Source organism: Platalea leucorodia (genome assembly GCF_965183815.1).
Source record: "Platalea leucorodia genome assembly, chromosome: 20".
Taxonomy (NCBI): domain Eukaryota; kingdom Metazoa; phylum Chordata; class Aves; order Pelecaniformes; family Threskiornithidae; genus Platalea; species Platalea leucorodia.
In genome coordinates this window covers 5,591,100-5,611,280 of record NC_138842.1, presented here as the reverse complement: position 1 = coordinate 5,611,280, position 20,181 = coordinate 5,591,100, and the positions used below count along the sequence as shown (strand labels likewise).

Below are 20,181 nucleotides of genomic sequence, written 5' to 3'. Positions count from 1 at the left end.
ACGAACCGCATGGTTGGCTCTGCAGCAGGGAGTGGGAAACCGGGTTTAAATGTTGCTTCAGTGTATCAGCTTGTAGTTTTTGTAGCGGCTGGAAACTAACCCGTACCTGGCAAGCATAGGCTGTCACCTGGATTCTTCTGTTATCTATTGATAGTTGGGAAAAGTTGCTGGGGCTGCTTTTCTGGGAGATTCTGTGCCACTGAGTATTTTTGGCATTTTATGAGGACACAGCTCATGCTGGACTCCAGAAGAATTCTTGTGGTTGTAGAGAAGTCTGTGTCTTGCTCTAACTGTGGAGGTTAATCTGGATGAGCCAGCAATTCATATTTTGTATTATTTGTAGAGGATCTCACGTCAGTTCCTTTTCGTGTTTCATAGAAGTGGAAAAATGTATCTGTAAATAATTTCAAAAAATGTGAGAATATGAACTTCATCATTCTCCTTCTGAAGAGGGAGTAACTTCTCTGGCAGTCCTTTATTGTTGTGTATTACGGCTGTGTTGTGGGCTTGTAGACTGGAACAAATTGGCATATAACAGTTTGGGACAGGCCTAGCCCCACACACCATTATGTTGTCAGCACACTATGACAGGCGCTGTTGGAAAGAATGTCTACCAAATAGGGCCTGTTTGCTCCTCTTCCTCCTTTAGCTTACATCAGATATGTCAGTCTTCGGGCTGTGACACACTCTCCATCCTACCTTTGTGTTAACGACTTGTTGAATTTCCAATCTCTAAAGAGATTTGCACTCATATCTTGGGAACTAAAAGGTAATACGTTTTCACAAGTTGGCGGGTGGTCTTTTAGACCCTAACAGCTTCTTAAGACCTTTGGATCTAGGCTGAATCTGGCCAGTATGGCTACATTTCATGTTTCAAAGTATGCACGTCCAGCTCCCTTGAGACTCCAGCCATGGGTTGCCTTTCTTTTCCTTTCTGTTTTTGGTTTTGGTTTTTTTTTCCTTGATACTTACGGTCTGTGATACTTTCTGATTTTTGTCTGTATAGAAAATTGCTTGCTGCGTAACCTGCGGTGGGCTTTTGGACAGGTGCAATGACTCTCCCTGTATCAGCTTTATCATTCCATTAGAATAAAACTGCCAGGTGTTAATGGCTGTGATCCAGCTTCTTAAACTACCGATGTAATATGAAATGATGGTGTCATAGCTCTGGTTGTCAGGAACATTAAAAGCAAAAAAAAAAAAAACCCAAACCCAAAAAAAACAACCCTGAAGAGTTCCTTCTAAACCAACATAGGCATGTTAGCAAAACCCTTTAGTTGGTGCAGTTTAGGGAGGTGTGATCTGTTCCTTCTGTGAAAATGAGATCTCTTAACTTTCCCTGGAATTTTGAATCACACACTTTTTTTCTTTTTTTTCTTTTTTTTTTTTTTTAAAAAAAAAAGAAAAGTAACATGACAGTCATGTTCCTCAGGGTGTGAGACTATTCCTCAGAAACTGTAAACAGGTTTTGAGAGTGCCTTGATTTGCTTCAGTAGAGCTGGAAACCTGTCTTAGGGAGACGTGGCTTGCTGCAGCTTGTATGTCTTCCTCCCATGCTCAGAGAGAATGAACAGGGAAATGGCCTGCTTGAAAAGCGTGTATTTTGGGAGGATGCTTCTAATGAGCTTGTGTTGAAGCCTTGCCAGGTAGATGCTGGTTAGTGACAGCACAGTCAGGTTGACTAGGTCCCTACATCTTGACCCTGCATTAATTTTTGCCTAACGCTGCTTACCCATAATGTTCTGGAGGTGCTGTCAAACTATTGTAGGTTAATTACAGGAAACATTTGGTATGCTTGATGGAATGTATCTGTGTTTATACTTCTCCCTCAGTCTGTACAGTGTCCTGGTTTTTCATGTATGGCAGAAAGAAACATGACTTCCTAACGTAAGCCTTTACTTCCCCCAAAGCTTCCTGCAGATGCTCTCCCCATCTCCAGTATCTATGGGAGCAGTTTCCACTCATCCTTCCTTTCCAGTGGCCTTTGCTGTGTTGGACCTTGCCCTGCCTTTTGTCTCTCCCCGCTACTTTTCCCAGGTTCTGTGGTATGTGTAGAGAGGTCTGCTGTTTGCTTTGAATGGGACCAAACTATTTAAAAACCTACAAGTAGAAATACTGTACTGATATTTTTCTCGCTGGTGACTGGATGTTAGCTGGCTGTTTCTTTGGCTAGCCATTGGAAAGTGAATAATAGAAAAGTCTTGAATGACAAGAGGAAAAGGAGGGTGTGGCTTTTGTGTGTGTGTTTGTTCTTACCTCTTGAAATTCTTAATTAAGGAGCAAGAGACCGGAATTTCTTGAAGTACATGAGTGGCTTCTGGGTGGCAGAGTGGTTAGGTAGGGAAATTGTTCTGATATACAGAAGTTGATTTATGGTGACATGAAACTTAGAGTGCAATATTTTCTTCCGTAAAGCCAACCACCTCGTATCTGTGTATTCAAGAAAATTTAGATGATCAGGAGTTTGAGTGTAGTTTCAGATATGCTGTACCTTACTAATTAGTGCCATAACCTCCCACAATACTTGATACCTGTTTCTCAAAGTAGAATTCTTGTCTCTTAAATGAACTTAAAATTGAAATTAGCTTTCATGGTGGCAGGTGAGATATCAGTTACTCTTCCTTTTTCCCCATGACTTGGTTGCTCTCCCAAGATATCTTCCTTTTTATTTAGTGATGATCAGGTTTTGCCCCAAGTATTAGGCTAGATCATATACATACTCTTTCACATATTATCTCCAAGTTTGGGACAGGTTTTTAAATCTTTTTGTTCTGAAACCCCAGGTTTTACCCCTGTTGAGATGTTTTAAAATCGAACTCATTCTTTCTGTTTTATTTCTTGCAGTTCTTGTCAGCCTTGTGTCTTTATGTCGTGGCCACCATTTTTCCAGAGTCTTGAAAGGACTCTTGGGAGCCCCCCATCACTACCCTTATAATAGCCAGCAGCGGCTGGGAGTGCAAGGGGCACTGGACCACAGGGGTTGAATGTGTCGTTGCCATGGGAGCAGATAGTCCTATTTATCATGGTTGAAATACATGGCTCTTTTTGCTAGAAAGGTTACCAAGCCTCGTTTTATGAAGGATATTCAGTGCCATTGTTGTTAACAGTTTTATCAAGACACTGTACACTGCACTAATTTCAAACAATATAATTTTGCTCAGACTTTACGTCTTCTGTTACCAGGTTAGTGGAAGAATCTGAAGAATGCTGCTAATATGGCATTTGGTATGAGGATCACGGTAATAACTAGAACTAAGTGAAATTCAGAATTTCATCCTAGGAGAAATTTTCTTTATAAAAGCTGATAGTTTTATTTATTTTGTGGAGCAGAGCTTCTGAAAGTATTTTATAGAAATAAAGCTTCCCAAATGAAGCGAAACATTTGGACATTCTCAAAACCCCAAGGAGTTTGTTTTTGTTTGTTGAATGATTCATCTCAAATCGCGATGTTAAATTGCATTTTCCCATTGTGGCCTCATGCCTCCAGGGAGGCTATAGTTCACAAGTCTCCTCCCATGCCATGTCACACACAGTTTGATCAGAGGAAAAGCTACGTTGTGTTATGGGAGATGTAATTCATGTCTCCATTCTCTCTAGCGAGTCAGGTTTTTAGAAGGAATCCCTGCTCTATTTGTTCTGCACTGCTAGGGAAATGAAATTTACTATTTTATTCAATAACTTCCAAATATTTAGGATCTGTAGAAGAAAAGAAGGTAAATGATCTCTTTACCAGAGAAGCTCTTGGACGATCGAAATGTATCTGGCAAAACTGTTTGAGACAATGACTTTTACCATGATGTGTCCGTGACCTTGAGAAGTTCGGACTTTACCCTTCCCTGTTCTCCAAAAGGCAGACGTGTAACGGGGCTGGAGAACTGAGCCACGGTGTCATAGAGTGAATAGTGCCACCTATTGAAGAGTTGATCGTCTTAGCCTTTCTTGCAATTCATTTTTTTCGGAGACTGGTAATTTCTAACTGCTTTCATTTCTAATATTAAACCTCTTTAAGTACAGCACATGGCTAGCTGCTTTACTGTACTTTTGGCTTGAGGCTATACCAATGAGTTTGAGAAATTGTAATATGCATGAGGATGAAAAAGGATTTTTAAGATTTATTTTTTTTCTCCACAGAATTTTGTGAATCCACTCAAGATAGGAGCATGTAGTCTGATTTTGTGTACTTAAAGCATAGTTGCAGGGATATCTCCTTATATCGTGCCATCAAGATAGTGAAAGCGAATGTGGAAATAAGATTATTATTGATTTGATTTTGAGTACTATCAATGATGGGTTCTGTTGACCTTGTGATCTTTACTAAGCTTCAGCTGGAAAAAGTGAAATATCATGGTGCGATATTTCAGAATGAATGACTCATGATTTCCATCCAGGGAATGCTAAGAATTGGAACATGAAAGCAAAAAAGGTGAATGAAAAGCTGATTGCCACTTGCTAACATGGACTCTTCAGTGTTGCCCCAAACTCATAGACTTTAATTAAAGTGGGTGAAGTTGGTTTAGTTAGTAATTTAACGTCAGAGTTCCTGTATGTACTTGTGATATCCAGGTGGGACAGTAACAGCTATTGAAAACTTTACATTGGGCTCTCGGTGGTTTGTGGCTTTCCTTTCAGTCCATTCCAGAGTGTCTAATGAGATGTTCAAGGTACAAGACGTGGGTTATGAAAACATGGCTGCTCTGGTCTTAAAGTTCCACCACTAAGCAGATTTCAAATTGAATGTATTTAACTTAAAGAACAAAAGTGAGCAAATAACAGATTCGAGGGGTTTCTTTGCTAATTTTTCCTCGCAGCAGAGTAAAAGAGAGCACTTGACGATTACTCTTTTTAGTCTACCTGGTTCAGACAGGGAGTGCTATCAAAGCTGATCTAGTTTGGCAGGTAATAGCATTATCTTCATAAAACTTCCAGATAACTTTGTAAAAATCACTATAAAGCTGCTGTGTATCTCCGTCAAGCACGGTATCTCTCAGCTGGCTTACCTAGACCTCGTTCCAGCCTTTTATATTGTGTTAGGAGAAGGATTAAGTGCCTGCTTCTTGTCTAAAGGGAACAAATACAGGGAAAAAGCAATTATGGATTCGGGTTCGAGTTGTCCTAATCTCAGTTGCCTCCCCATTCTAAAACTAAAAGGTGGTCTTGGGTGAAATTGAGACTTGTAGTGTGAAACAGTTTAACTTGATTATTCTTGGAACCTAAATTATACTCTGTATGGTCAGTTTGTGTTGCATCTCGGACTGCATTGCCTCTGCTTTGGCATCAGGTTCATTCAAGGAGGAAACTTATGAGTAGATCCAAGGGTTATTAGTTACGGAAAAGAAAGAAATTCAGTGAAAGTGCAACGAGTCTGCAGAGCTATACTGTGCCTTTAAACAAGGACAGTTCTTATGAGTCAAAGGATTAGTTAGTGTCTTATAAAATCTGTATATCTGGCAGCAGGTTTTAAAACGAGCTGTTTTTATGAAATAGCATATGTTCTCTTTCCCACACCCCACCCTGGGGCATCATTCTTGTGAAGTGAGACTTAAAGAAGCTTGGTCATATAGAGAAATGGGAGGTGCAAAAGGGAGAGGCATGTTCTTTCACTTAACCATATAAAGAGGGTGTGAAAGGTGGTGGGTTTTTTCCTCTTGTCTGCTTTCACCTTGCATCCATTCCATCAACTTACTGCAGATTGCTATGTATAGCATAATTTGCTTGTACTTTATTGGCGGGGGGAGTTACTGGGATATGATACTGTGACCAGACTGCTGCAGAAGTGCTGGAATGCAACCTTTTCCACTACTCCCACACCCATTTTTCATATGTGCCACACTTGAGGGGAACAGGGCTGACTGGGCAGACAGTGTTTTCACTTGAGGCTCCTCATTTCCATTAGGAGTTGCTCCAGAGAAGTGAAAGGAGCTGTAGTGGTGTGAGAGTAATTTAAGACATGGGTATGACTCCACACTCGTACAATTAATTCCTTAAAAATTATTCCAGAAAAGACAGTCTTGCTGGGACAGCATCTTCACAATTCCCTTCGCTCCCTCTGTACTAAACAAAACTGCTACAATTTTGGTATCTGATTGTGGAGAACTCTTAATTCTTTCTCAAGATGCTGGTGCAAGAGTTTTGCCTGATGTGGCTTTAGAAACGAAGACGCAAAGCAAGCTGTTAGAAAGAAGGGTGATGTTTAGCAGCTAGTGTTTTCTGCTGTGTAAGTGAAAGAACATCCTTGAAGCATTTTGCAGAGTTCCTAAAGTCACTTTTCAAGATAAGGGCTCCATTGTGGTAGGCTCTTTGCAGATGCTCCTAGGAAAGTGCTCTGCAACAATATGCCAGGACTCGCTTTGTTTTGGTTTGGTTTTCCCTTATTTCAATTTCAAGTAAACAATAGAAATACACAACATTTCACCTTTTCAAAATGCTACACCTACTAAGTATATTTATCTCTGCAACAGTATTTATGTTCACATTACACTGAGTAATCCTGACACTGGGAAACAAAACAAGTTGCCTTTGACATCACACAGCAAGTTAAAGGAGGAGCAGATTCAAGCTCTCCTCTCCTGGGATTTTGGCCCTGTACTTCAGTAGCTCAGTGGGAAGGAAGCATGGTCTTGATTTCAGAAGTCTTGTTCAGTGTAGTAAGTGTGGCTTGTACTTCTTTACTGCTGCTGTTCTGGTTCTGTGCGATATTCTCATCTAGAACAGAAGGTGCCCCGAGATGAGATTTTTGCTGAGAATTGGGAGAACTTCTCCTGATCAATAAATCTGTTTTAGTCCAAGCTGCTGATTTTCGCCTGAGCGATTTGTGACTTCTTTTTTAGAGTCGCTTGTGAAAGTTATTTGGTGTTTTTGGTGGTGTACTGGCACATGACAGCCCTCTGCCATACTTTGAGGAACTATTAATACAGACAAAGGGAGATTGTGCTCAGTGGTTAGTGTACATAGCTGCTCTTCTTTAAAAGCTGCTTTTACCTCAAGTTGTGTCTGATGTGCCAGAGCTGTCTGCATCTCCGCTGTTGTCTCTCTCTGTTTTGTGTAACTGAAGCAATAAGCTTGACCTGTCTTGACATTCCTATCTGTTTCTGGACTGATGCCCTGTTTCTGTCTCTCATATATTTTCCCCTCTGTTGTGTTGTACCAGTTTCTTTCAGTGCTCTGTGATTATCTAGGAGGATAAGGTTTTGGACTGATGCCTAGCTTGTGTCTCTTTGTATTTCTCTCCTCTTTCTTCTGGCCTTTCCCCACCTTTCTTATGCAGGTCTTGTTCAACGGTGTGTTGTTATCCAACGGGATGAAAACGGATTTGGGCTGACAGTCAGCGGAGACAATCCAGTCTTCGTGCAGTCCGTCAAAGAAGGTAAGCAGACTTACTAAATGTGAGCAGCCTAGAAGGTTTTCATGTGAATCAGAGAAACATGTGCGTGAGCTGGAGGAGAAGACTCCAAATGCCGTCCTCACGGGTGGGATGGCTGTACCTTTGGAACAGATGTGCAAGGACAAAGAGCGTTGCACTGTTGGGATGCAGTGAATCGCCTCCTCAGCGTCTGATGTATTTGGAAACTGACCTCTTACATCTAAGAGGAAGTAAATGACTCCTTGAAATGTGGTGGTTGATGTATCCACTGCAAAATGAGAACAGAACTGCTCTAGTCTAGATAGTCAAGAGATTTTAATCTGACAGAGACAGAGGAAGCTTGGGCAAGTGTGGGAAGTAGCTTTGCGTGGAACTACAGAAGTGCTTAAACCATTTTTGCTTTGAATGTTTCTACTGAAATTGGAACTAAATGGTTTCTTGCCTCTCTAGATGGAGCAGCCATGCGGGCTGGAGTGCAAACAGGTGATAGAATTATCAAGGTAAGGGCATTCAAATCATCAGAAGAATGGATCCTTTGTAATAAATGAGCTCTTTCCTTGAAAGAATGTCATTGATATGTCTACTGTGATGTTTGCATTTGCCTGTGGGATAGAGGAATGGTCTAAGTTTCTGTGTTCTGGGGATACCAGAGCAGTAACCACAGAAAGCCCACTGCTGAATGTTAGTTTTGTTGTGGAGATCACTCTCATTTCAGAACTTTATGGACGAGTTCGGCATCCTACAGGGTTCAAGTATCACACATACAATTAAAACAGAAGCGGCAGGGGAAAGAAGAAACAGAAAGTTGTTAATAATTACCTGTAAATAAACAGTTGTCTTGGATTATTTTTTTCTCCTAACTACCCCCAGACCAGTGTTCTCTTTTGGTCCCAAACAACTAAGAAATCAAGTCAGGAACTAAAAAGACTATCTAAACAATTGCTGCAAAACGATGGTTGTGCTACAGCAGCTACTGACACAGATAGAGCTGGGATTTCAACTAGGCATTTAAATTGATTAATTAAATTAGCTACCCTATTTTTTTTTTGCCTAGTCAGAGGTGGATTGCTTTTTGTTGGTTAGTTGGTTGGTTTTCATTGGTGTGTATAATTTTCTTTTGCAGAGCTCTGCTCACCAAGATAAACTGTTAAAAGGATAAAATGTTTATCTGTTAGTGCCTTGAAAGACATAGTAATGGAGATGGGGGGACAAAAAAAAAGAAATTGTTCCTCATTCTATATGCTTATTGTGTAGTGTGTGGGTACCTTTGATTGGAAATCAGCAGTTAAACTCTGTTAACTTTCTCTTCCTCCCTACCCCCAGGTGAATGGCACTCTTGTAACACACTCAAACCATTTGGAGGTGGTAAAGCTGATCAAGTGTAAGTAAAGACAGGTTACTATTTTTGTCACTGTGCTCCTTGAAAGCATGGAAGGCATAATTTTAAAGGACCAATGACCGATTCAGCTATCAAGTGACAAGGATGAGGTCTAACCATGCCCCATGCTGAGAGATAAAGGGTGTATATGAAACGGTGAAGTGAAATTGGGGTAATTTTGACATCTTGGACTTGAGCTGATACATGCTCTGCAGTTTCTCCTTAGCTTGATGTTCAAAGTTACCATCAAACCTTGCCTATATGTCTTCCCATCTTTTGACTCCACCTTAAATACCATAGCTATTCAGGCACTCTTAATGTAGATTACTGTATGATGCTTGCAAAGTACTGGTGTTTCTAAAGGAATTGCATTCTTGGTTGATTTTCTTGCACAAGGAAGAAGGTGGTAGTGGTTCCTTCCACCCCAGCACAGTTTATTTTGTGGCATGAGCATACGTATACTGTAAATGCAACCTGGTAAATGTAACCTGATAGACTAGAAATTGGGTTGCGTGCTTTTATTAAGGATGATTATCATGGAAGTTTTTTGATTACCTGAGATTTAAACAGAGATCTCTGAAACAGAGCTGACAGTGCTTGCAGGTTTTCTGGTTTCAAGAACGAACAGGTGGAGAATGGTCTGAGTCTAGTCTCTAGAGCGAAATGGCAATCGGAGAAACAGCAACCACAGAAATCTGCAAGTGTGTCTGAAATGTGAATTGTTCTTGTTCTCCCTGCAGCGGGTTCCTATGTAGCTCTCACTGTTCAGGGGCGCCCACCGGGGTCGCCCCAAATTCCGTTAGCTGATTCTGAAGTGGATCTGGCAGCATTTGGGCATATGTCTCCCATCATGTCATCTCCCCATTCGCCTGGCACATCAGGAAATGCAGAAAGGATTACTAGCCCAGTGCTTATGGGGGTAAGATTTAAAGCTCTCTTTCCAAAGAACCAATGTAGCAGTGGAAGAAATGTAGTCATATATTTTTTTCTTCAATTGTTTTGTGCTTCTTGCACAAATCACAAATTGGAATTGGAATATTTATCCTGCTACCTAGTGGGTATTTAATCACATGGGGAAAAACATTTTGCAAGTAAAAATATCCAGTCCTATCTAAGATAATACAAAGACAGTTGAGAGGTTATTCACAGGTTGTCTTTGAGATATACTGCAATTTGCATGATGTGAGTTTATACATTGTCTGGTCCGAGCCAGTCATGCTGTAACTTCTATTAAAAAGTGGATTGTAAGGTGTGCAGACATGTGGCAAAAAAGAGTAGGGAAAGCAAATAAGCAAATGCTTCTGGTCTGCCTGTTTTTGTTTTGTTTTGTTTTGGTTTTTTTTTTTAAATGTTCATAGCTATGTTCAAAAGTAGGAAAGAATGCATAGGATAGGATTTAGAAACTTGAATTGCTTCCTGTAGGGCTTTTCATCTACTTCCTAAACATGGGCTCTGGAAAGTAGGCATATCCATTTTCCTTATATTCCCAGCTCCACCAAAAAAACCTGACTCTTAATCTCTCCATATTTTCTAGGAGGAGAATAATATTGTCCACAACCAGAAGGTGGAGATTCTGAGAAAGATGCTACAGAAAGAGCAGGAGCGGCTGCAGGTACTGGAGTTGCACGAGTTTGAGAGAGGTGGAGGAAAGTATGGTGCAAATGCAAAGATCGGTTGTTGAATCACTACTTAATAGCATCTTTAACATTCCCTTGCATAGCTTGTGTTTCAGCTTAGCTTTTCTGTATACCGGCCTAACACCAGAGATTTAATCGCTCTTAGTGATCAGCTCTTGAGTTTTTAATCCTTGACAGAGTAAGAAAAAAATTGTGGGAGCTTTCTTAAGTGGAAATGCACATATCCGTCAATCTGCTCTAATCCTTGGGGAAGTAAACATCTTTGATTCTTACTGAGAGAGAGTGCCATTTCTCACTAGGAGCTACAGTTAGCACAGTACTCTGTGGTGGTGCTGAGTTATTGTGCCTTCAGCTGTACATTCAATATGGTTGTGATTTTCAGTAAAACTCTAGAATGCAGTTATTTTTACATGGCACAGGAGAGAGAGATGAGAGCTTATAAAATGGACATACTGTGGCATCTACTTGGTGGGTGTGAGGATGTGCTGTTTATTATTTAAAATGTGTAAATGGAATGAAGATAAGTAGTAGGTTGTAGTTCTGAGCTTTGATATTGAGGAGATACTGAGTGAAAGCTCATCAAATTATTTTTCAGTCTCTGCAAGAAGACTATAGCCGATCACCCACCACACGACTGCTCAAAGAGATACAGGAAACGAAGAAACACATTCCTCAGCTGCAAGAGCAGTTGTCCAAAGCCACAGGCTGTACTCAGGTAACAGAATGTGTCAGGCTTTTCTATGGTATGTTCCGGGTGAAAATTTGGGGGGATGATGGTGTTCTGGGCAAGCAGGAGTTCCCTGCCATGCTCTTCTCTGCTTGTACAGGCAAGTTGCACCCTCTAGAGTTTGAGATTTGTAATTAGGCTTGCAGAGGCTGTCAGGCAATACAGTGCAATGTCAGTCTATGAAGTAAACTTAACAATGGACTTCCAAACCATCTGTAGAAAAACTGCTTTTAAAACAGTAAGTGTTTAAAAGTGTTTAAAGTATTTAACTATGATGTGTTTATTAGTCTTTCTGTCAGTACAACTTAAAATAAACCTGTGAAGCCATTCTTACACTGGGGAATGAATAACTGGAAGTTTAAAACAGCTTTGCTGTAGCTGATACTATTTTTCCCCTTTTTCCTCTGCCTATAATGTTATAAGTCTTGAAAACTTGGTGTGATTTTTCTGTTGTTTTCTCTTAGAAAAGCATTGCAGCCTTTTCTGTCTACATGAAGAAAGTTTTTTATAAATAATGTGAACTAACCAGGTTTTGAAACAGCTAATATTTAATGATTGTCTCTTATAATATTGTACTTGCTCTGTGCTGTCTCCCCACCCACTTTATCTTTTTAGGATGGAGTCTTGTCCTCCAGGTCTGTGACAGAATCGCTGCGCATCAGTGAAGTGGAGGCAGAGAGCGGGGATTGTGTGAGCAAACTGGATTACGGTGGTGACAGCCCCTCCCGACCAAACAGCGACATTGCTGATGTGAGTCTTGAACAGCTCTGTGACTTTGCTTCTATACCTTTCAAATTTGGTTTTCTTGTGCAGATTTTTTATGTTTGTGTTGTCCTGTGTATCATACATGTATACTCTGTCTCAGTAACACTGTGTATTACTAGAATAGGCTTCTCACTACACGCCAAAAATATTTCCCTGAGGAAAGCATACTATATTGGTCTTCCATAGGGACTGGGAAAGAAATAGTGTGGGTTTAGGGTTTTTATCCAGGATTAGATTTTCCTGGCACAATCCCTGTAACCAGACCAAGAAAGATGGATGCCAGCATCTTTCTCAGAATTCAGAGATGCAATTAGAGCATCTTTTAAGAGTATGGTAATGTTCCAATTGCGGTAGCTGTGACTCAGATCCAGTCAGTGGGCAAGTTGCCATGAAAGTGGGGAAGAGCCTTACTTCTACCAAATAAGCTTCAATTATTACCAACAGTAAAGGCTCTTAGTCTGTTCACTCATTAGTTATCAATCTGTGTGCTCGTATGGTCTCCCTATTGGAGTGCCTTAGCACCTAATCCTTAATTAAGTCACTATCTGATTAGTGCAGAGGAATTGAGACACTGTACGTGGGTTTTGGCCTGAGTTTGTTATTTAACTTAAGGATGTGGGAGCTAAATTTGTACTAGCAGTTGGAAGTGAAAGGAAGGTGGGTCAGATATACATCCAAAATGTGAATATACATGACTATTTTAAAACATTCCTCCTCCAACTCCAAATCTGACTAGCTATCACTCATGTTTGTATCTAATAAATGCCAAACAAAATTCATACCCGTTGTCTTAATAAACTTAATCCTGTCAGTATTGTGGATGGTATTTGATCATTGGAGGTGATTGACACACCAAACATTCAAGCTTTTCAATCCAAAGTGACCCTGAGAAACTTAAGGATTGGGGGCAATAGAAACCTGTTGAAGTTTAACCAGAAGTCCGGAGTTCTACAGCTGGGGTGAAATACAGAGAAATACATGAAATACATGCATCAATATAGGCTGGAAACCAACAGGCTGAGTAGTAGCCTAGCTGAAAGGAGCTGGGTGTTACTGTGGACACACTGAGGACGAGCTGACAGCACATGCTTTTTGCAAATAAAGCCAAGTGTCTACTGGGCTACGTGAGAAACAGGATTGCCATCAGGCGCAGGGAAGTTTCCAGCCCCTTCTGCTGGGCACTGGTGAGACTACATCTGGAATACGGAGCCCTTTGCTGGGAGCCCCCTCTTCAGAGGGGATGTGGAGAAAAGGGCTTAGTCATAGAGCTAGCAACATGGGTACTGCATAAACTGTCAGAAGAGGTGGAGAGAGCAGAGAGAAAGCTATGGACAGGTGCACTAGTAGCTTTTACAGCTCTGCTGTTATCCAGTGTTACTAGCTTTCTTACCGAAACTCCTTCTGCATTCGGTTGGTTTTTGGTTTTTATGGAAACTCTGCATGTGGGTCATGCATTTTAGTTTGGCTGTTCATACCTCAGCTGTTTAATGGCTCACTCTGTGAGAAAGGAGAAGTTTTGGCTGTTGTGGCTGAAAAACTTGTTGTGCAGTTCTCATTTTCCTTGATTTGCTGGTACTTACCAGAACTGAACTTCCTGCTTTCCCAGAGTCCTCGCAGTGGCTTGAAGGAGCGGATTTATCCAGATGAGAGCCCAGAAAAGACTGAGGTTCAAGATACTGTGAGTACAAAACATAAAGTGCACAACAGCATCTCCTGTAATGGGCCCATTAAAACCTCGCTGTTTTTCCCCTGCTTTCTAGATGGAGCATGCGTAAACTTTGCTTTAGAAAATAAAATGCAATTAAAATTGTGCAGGGGGAGTTAATTAGCTGAGTAAATGTTTATGGAGCTTAAGAGCAGGCTCATTTAGAGATGAGAAGTACATAATAAGCAGTAAAACAGCTGGACCTAAAATAGGTAGAGCAGTTGTACATATCTTATTCCTTGAGTCCAGCAGTAAATGAAACAGTCTTTTCTTTAGGATATTTAGTCATTACGAGGCTGGCATTATCAGAGATGGCGTCAAGAGCAGGTAAAAGTGGAACATAGCAGAAAGTGCAGACCTATCTGAACATATTATTTTCTTCCTTAGGATGACTTCTAAAGTATTTTTCCCCTCGTCTGCTTGACTTTCCAGAGTCATATTGCTCCATTTGTACTAAGATGTCATTTGTCATATGCCACATGCTTAGTGTGCTCTTGTCTGTAGATAATGCGGTTCATTTTGAATCATCTGATTTAATGTTTCTGAATGCTTGCACCTTGGGAGAAGCATTCGTAAGGGGATCTCACAACTGCAAACTTGGACAAGGTTGAGTAAAGACACATGGGTTTCCATTGAGTTTTGAGAAGGAGAACAAAAATTATAGTAGTATCTCTAACTTGGTAAAGAAGGCTTACTGTGTCAAGAGAGTAATAGCACTGTACATTTTTCTTCTCTTCCCTTGCTCCCCACTCACCCCAGGATTCCCAGTCCAGTGTTGGAAGTCCTTTATCCCGAGTGGGGCCTCAGATCATTGGAGCAGAGGATGACGACTTCGACACTGAACAGGAGCAGGTGGGAATGACTTTTAGCCTCAGCCACCCCTTTTTCCCCTCGGCCAGGATTTTGTTCCTCTGTGCCTAAACAGCAAGTGCTCCATAACTTGTTTTTATTGAGTAGTTCTTGTGTGGTGAATTAAGAACTAGAGAATATGATTCCTGTTATGGTTAATATTGCCAAATAAAAACATTTGGGGAGTTTATGACAATACGCCATCTTTGAGTCTTCCTTCTCATAACTTTAAGCTTTCTAGAAATTAATTTGCCTTATTTAATTTTCTTCTGCTTATTTAGTTTCTATTAAGTTCTGCATTATTGTCACAGCAGTATAGCTGCTGTGGCTTTTGACATATTTATTCTGAGTTATTTTAGCTGTCCTTTGCTCTAATTTATATTTCATTATATCATACTTAGTGTTCAGGAGAGTACTTAAAGGAAGTGTTCCTATTGTAAGCTCTTTCTGGGATGTTAGAACGGCATTGCGAAGGTTCTGGAATTGGTCAGTTTTTATTTTAATTAAACAAATGAGGAGCTAAGCTGTTGGAAGAAAGCTGCTTGGTTTTTCTCACAGTAGCTTTCTTTAATAATTCAGATAGTTTCCATGTATCTCTACAGATTAATGGACAATGCAGCTGTTTCCAAAACATTGAGCTCCTGAAATCTCGCCCAGCTCACCTGGCTGTTCTTCTGCATCATGTGGTGTCCCAGTTCGACCCTGCAGCGTTGGTAAGATGTTCTGGAATTGTTTCCCTGGCCCAAATTGGTAGTCTTAACCAGAGTGTATCAGGATCTCCTTGTTCTTGGGTAGCGTTGTCAGTGACGTGGCTGGACCAGCAAGGAGAGAAATGCAGATCCTGTGCAGGCATGAGAGTATTTCAGAGAAATGAAAAGAAACACAGAGAACTCTTCCCCCTTACGTTAGCTGTTTACAAATAAGTATTTAGCTCTTGAAAGCATTTTATTCCACCCTAAGGTGGTGGGATTAGTTGTCTACAGGGAAGATCTGTTTTCTCTCTCTCTCCCTCTCTCCCTCCCCCCTGCCCCCGATTACCAGGGCAGCCTAGCTGAGGTTACCAGAGCAATTTAGATGGCTGAAGGTAGCTAGGAAGAGTTTCAGTCCAGCAATGCTGAATTCCTTGAAATATTTGAAAGAAAACTTGGAGTTAGTGGTGTTAGAAGAGTTCTCATGGTATCGCTTAATTTCTTCCCCTGTTGTTTCCCACAGTTGTGCTACCTTTACACAGACTTGTACAAGCAGACCAACTCCAAAGAGACTCGGCGTGTCTTCCTTGAGTTTTACCAGTTCTTCTTGGACCGAGCTGCAGTAAGTTTCAGTCCTTTCTCTCATTTTCAAGCATATCTGGCAAGTTGACTTCTACCTTTCTCTACTCTCCTGAACTGGAAAAAACTAAGGAGTTATTTAAGTCCTCCAAAAGAAAAAGTTTTTTGTTGAAATGTTACCAGTGAATATGGCAAAATGGTGTATAGCCTCAGATGCTTGGTAACTCAGTAAATCATGGGGAATGCATTGTCTGAGAGGAGAAATAAATTTGTGATCTATAAGCAAGTTCTAGCTGTTATACATTGCCTTTCAATTAATAATTGCTGCATATATTGATGTGGCTGTTGCAAGGATTGGGAAATGTTATGTATCTGTTGGAAAGCCTGAGAAACTTCACTGTCGTGAATTGGGCTACCAGATAGCGTAGCAGAGGCTAGTACTACATGTTTAGATGAGATAATCCTTGTGTGTATATATATATACTATATATATTCAGGATGGGAATCTTCCCCTTAATACCTTTAGGTGTTCAGGTTCTATGATTTTGGCTTTTGTGCGGATTTTCTTGTATGTTTTGTACTGTGTGTTGTATTGGGGTGGTGTTTGTTGTGTATGTCCTCCCAGTCTTTCTTTTCTTTTGCAGAATCTAAAGGTTCCAGTTCCAGATGAAATCTCCTTAGAACTAGGTAGGGTGCTCTTGCCTCGGGTATCTATTTCTGCAGTTTCTACTGTCTGAGGTAGTCCAAGCAAGTTCCTGAAATGCACTTGGGATTACTTCAAACATAGTGTGTCATGTGTTACAGGGAGAGACAAACAAATACTTACTGTGCTTCTTGGGGAGGGCATAATGCGTGCTGTGATACACGTGTAAGTGGTGGGAAGCATTGGCCACGTTGGCATGTACATTTTTTAGTATGATAGTGGATGTGACCAAAGCTGCTTACACTTAATGCACCGGAGTTCGTATTATCAGCAAGTGAAAGGCAAAAGGGTACTCTTGGATGGGTTTAAGGCATATATGTGAGTGACTTTATTCTAAGGTGGAGAGGACTGTTCTCAAAAGAATAATCTATCAACTTTTCTCTTCTGACTTACAGATAGAAGGCGGCCAGAACTCCTTCCTGAAGAGCTTCATCGCCAGTTTATACAAACTATGCAAGATAAAGTCTGTCCAGAAGTTCAAAGGAATCTGGAAGATTTCAGGTAACAACAGTTGTCTGTGTAGTTTTCATTTAATTCATGCCTGCCCTCGGTCAACTTGTCCAATACAGGGGAAGTTGAAACTTGAGGGACGTAGTAATTCATCTTGGACTGAATAGGAAGATACCACTGGAGAGGGCCTCCAGGGTCACCCTGTGACCAATCCTTGAATGTTTTTGGACATTGTGTTGCAAGTAATAAATTGCAAGATCCACTTTAGAGGTTGGATTCTTCATTCCTTAAAGCTATTTGAGGCAATTTCAGAATATTGTTACTTAGATGATGTTATATAAATCCTTCTTACTAATTGTGTTTATAATCAGCTTGAATCTTCTTCGGGGGTTTTGGTTTGGTTTGTTGTTTTTTTTTTGTTTTTTTTTTTTTTTTTTTCTTCCCTGTCCTTTTTTCCTTTCCTCTCCCCTTTGGGCACCAAATAATCCACTTTAGAAAGCTCATGGGCATATTGTAGAATTTGGTAATTAATATGCCCTTTCATATGGAGTCATAAGAGCTCTGTGCCAATGTGAGACATTAGACCAAGACAAGTGTTCAGTAATGGACTTCTTCATACCTAAAAATGTCTAAATTCCAGTATATGCTTCAAATATCAGCCTGGGATGCTGCAAAAAGAGTAACTACTCTTTCTTGACCCTTGCAATGGCTGCCTCTTGATAAATATCATACAACTTTATCCCTCTGAAGGCTATCTTAGCTATGTTTTACAGTGAGTGCAAATGTTGTGGAGAAATGTTATGACTTCTCCATTTTCATACAGAAACCAATAATGAAACCTGTTTGACACTGTGAATGTCAAGAGGTTGCTTTTCCTTGTTACAGGCCAGTATTCAGTTTCAAGTGATGCTTCCCTCTCCCCATTTTTCAGGCAGAAACGTAGTATGGGATTGACCCTGGCAGAAGGAGAGCTAACCAAGCTGGATGCAGAAAGAGTTCGTGACCGGAATGCAGTGGAGAAGGAAAGAGCATGTGCAGAACAGATTATTGCTAAAATTGAGGAAGTGTTGTGAGTAACAGCAAGTATAATTGTGGGGGTAAAAAAGGTTGTACCTAAGCTAACAACAGCAGAGCAAAGGAATTAGGAACTAGAAGCAATTTGGCATGATTACGTTTATATTGCTCCCCCTGTTTGCTGTCAACATGTGTTTGAGTAATGATAGCCAAAAGTAAGCTAACCATTAGGTGAAGTCCATATGTGTTTTCAAGGAGGCTACTGTTCAAATAGCAGAGGAAATGCTTCCATTGTCGCCTTGTGCATTATTAGATCAGAGTCCTTTTTTTGGGTTGTAGAAACCTATAGCTTCACAGCCCATTTTTTCTTTTAATGTGAGCTGAATCCAATTTTCCCAGCTGAATCTTCATTTTTGTTTACCCCGCCCCAGGACTTCTAACATTCTAAAGGACACTTTGAACACAACTGCTGATGCTCTGGGTGGATGTGACTGGGTGTTAATTGGTTTTTGAGTTTCTTTTTTAAATTCTTTCTTGTTTTTAGGATGACATCTCAGCCTTTGGAAGAAGACAAGAGGTAATGGAAGTTGTGTGGGCTGTCTGTGATGCAAAAACCCCACTGCTGGCTGTGTTCTGCTGAGCAGAACAAGGCAGCCCTCTGCTGGCTGTAGCCACAAATTTTCCAATGCCCCTGGCATTTGAATTCAGAGCATCAACCTCTTGCTCTCAGCCTCTTCTTATTCTGAAGTTTGTTGCCTTTGTTTCAGATCTGAAAAAGTTACTGTTGCTGAGAGTTCATGTTTCTTTTGGTTTTGTTTTGTAGCTGTTTCAATCTGGTCTAACATTTATTTTCTGTATGTGCCTTGCCTTGTTCAGTTTGTATGTATACAACCATCTGGGTAGCTTTTACTATACTATTTACAGCAACCATACCTTTTACTGTTACTTATTTTTACTATAACTCAAAACTATAATGTGACTTCAAATATATCTTTAGTATATCTTTTTAGGACCTTCTGTATAATTCTCAAAATTTGATTTTTACCTCCTAGGCTGGTATGCCTTTTATATACTCCATCTTTTGTTTACAAGAGGACAAATTCTGATATTGGCTGAGTCTTTCCCATTGTCTGTGATAGTTTATTTCATATTAAAAAAAAAAAAAGATGCCAAGTTCTTTTATTGAGAAATTAACCATTTTTAGATTAGATTCTTTGCATTTTCATTTTTCGTTTTCTTGACAAAATATATTTTCACCAATACATTTCTCCTTATCCTCCATCTTCTTCTTTTTATATATACTTGGCAGTTCCACAATGCAGTATGTGATTCTTACTTACATGAAACACCTGGGAGTCAAAGTTAAAGAACCTCGGAACCTGGAGCAGAAGCGTGGTCGTATCGGTTTCTTGCCAAAGATCAAGGTAGTAGTGTTATGGCCAGAGTGCATTTGTTTAAAGCTGCCCAGCATGGGTGCTTCGTTAGAATTCAAAATCTACTTTTGCGTGACACATTAGAAGTTGGTATGATTTTACAGTCTTCATTGCTCCATCAAAAGGATCTGGGATTGCCGCGCTGCATAGAAAACCTAACAGTTGAAATTGGGTTCTACATATGTTTTCAGACATGTGGATTAGATATAAGTTGCCTTCTTTCTTCCTTTATCTGTATGCCTGAATTCTAACTGCTTGTTTTTCTTAGTTCTAGCCTTATTAAAACTTTAGGTGAACAGTGTTTCATATAATACAATCGTGAATCACTTGAGGATCTCATTAAGGCTAATCAAGCTGTTGGCCTGTATACTTTAGTTTTCTTCTTGAGAAAATTGCCCAAAACCTCATGCTTCATGATGCAGGAAAGCTACTCTTCCTGCCACCCACACTTTCCTAGTTATATAATGAATTTTTCCCCCAAAACCCCATCTCTGTGGGTGTATTCAGTCGTCTCCCACAGTATGGGGGTGTATGTGGTCACAGTAGCTACTTACTTACTTTCATTAGCGTTCCAGCTTCCTTTGAAACATTAAGATTGTTTTATGAGCAGTTCTGCACTGACAGTGTGAAAAGGTTAGATCAAGCGTTGGCAGCCTTTCTGAAGTGGTAAGATAAGTTGTATTTCTCTCTCCCAGATTAGAGTCTCTGTGCTTGTGAAGGTTTGGAGTCACAAGATGATGTGCCTTAGAGAAACAAGGTGCTACTGGTCGCTGTAAATTGGTCTCTTACCCTAGAGAGGAAAGTGGTTTCTAGCTCCTGCTAAGTTAAAAACAGGGTGTGTGAGTTTTTGCTTATAACAGATGCGTCTCTTGGGATGCTGTGGCTCCCTGCT

The 20,181-nt window shown here is 40.4% G+C and overlaps 1 protein-coding gene across 4 annotated transcripts in view; it reads left to right on the top strand.

Annotated features, from left to right (window-relative positions):
- ARHGEF12 (Rho guanine nucleotide exchange factor 12) overlaps positions 1-20,181 on the top strand; it is a 77,378-nt gene that overhangs the window by 36,183 nt on the left and 21,014 nt on the right. For 2 of the 4 annotated variants that reach the window (XM_082330777.1, XM_082330775.1), the window contains 16 exons: positions 7,265-7,363; positions 7,811-7,860; positions 8,684-8,741; positions 9,479-9,657; positions 10,273-10,350; positions 10,971-11,090; positions 11,718-11,852; positions 13,474-13,545; positions 14,332-14,424; positions 15,024-15,134; positions 15,634-15,732; positions 16,334-16,376; positions 16,788-16,893; positions 17,774-17,911; positions 18,401-18,433; positions 19,166-19,280. In XM_082330777.1, the coding sequence (XP_082186903.1) occupies positions 7,265-7,363; positions 7,811-7,860; positions 8,684-8,741; positions 9,479-9,657; positions 10,273-10,350; positions 10,971-11,090; positions 11,718-11,852; positions 13,474-13,545; positions 14,332-14,424; positions 15,024-15,134; positions 15,634-15,732; positions 16,334-16,376; positions 16,788-16,893; positions 17,774-17,911; positions 18,401-18,433; positions 19,166-19,280 (1,529 nt within the window). Of the gene's footprint in view, positions 1-7,264; positions 7,364-7,810; positions 7,861-8,683; positions 8,742-9,478; positions 9,658-10,272; positions 10,351-10,970; positions 11,091-11,717; positions 11,853-13,473; positions 13,546-14,331; positions 14,425-15,023; positions 15,135-15,633; positions 15,733-16,333; positions 16,377-16,787; positions 16,894-17,773; positions 17,912-18,400; positions 18,434-19,165; positions 19,284-20,181 lie in introns of all 4 variants that reach the window. The other 2 variants (XM_082330776.1, XM_082330774.1) reach the window with 1 other exon arrangement.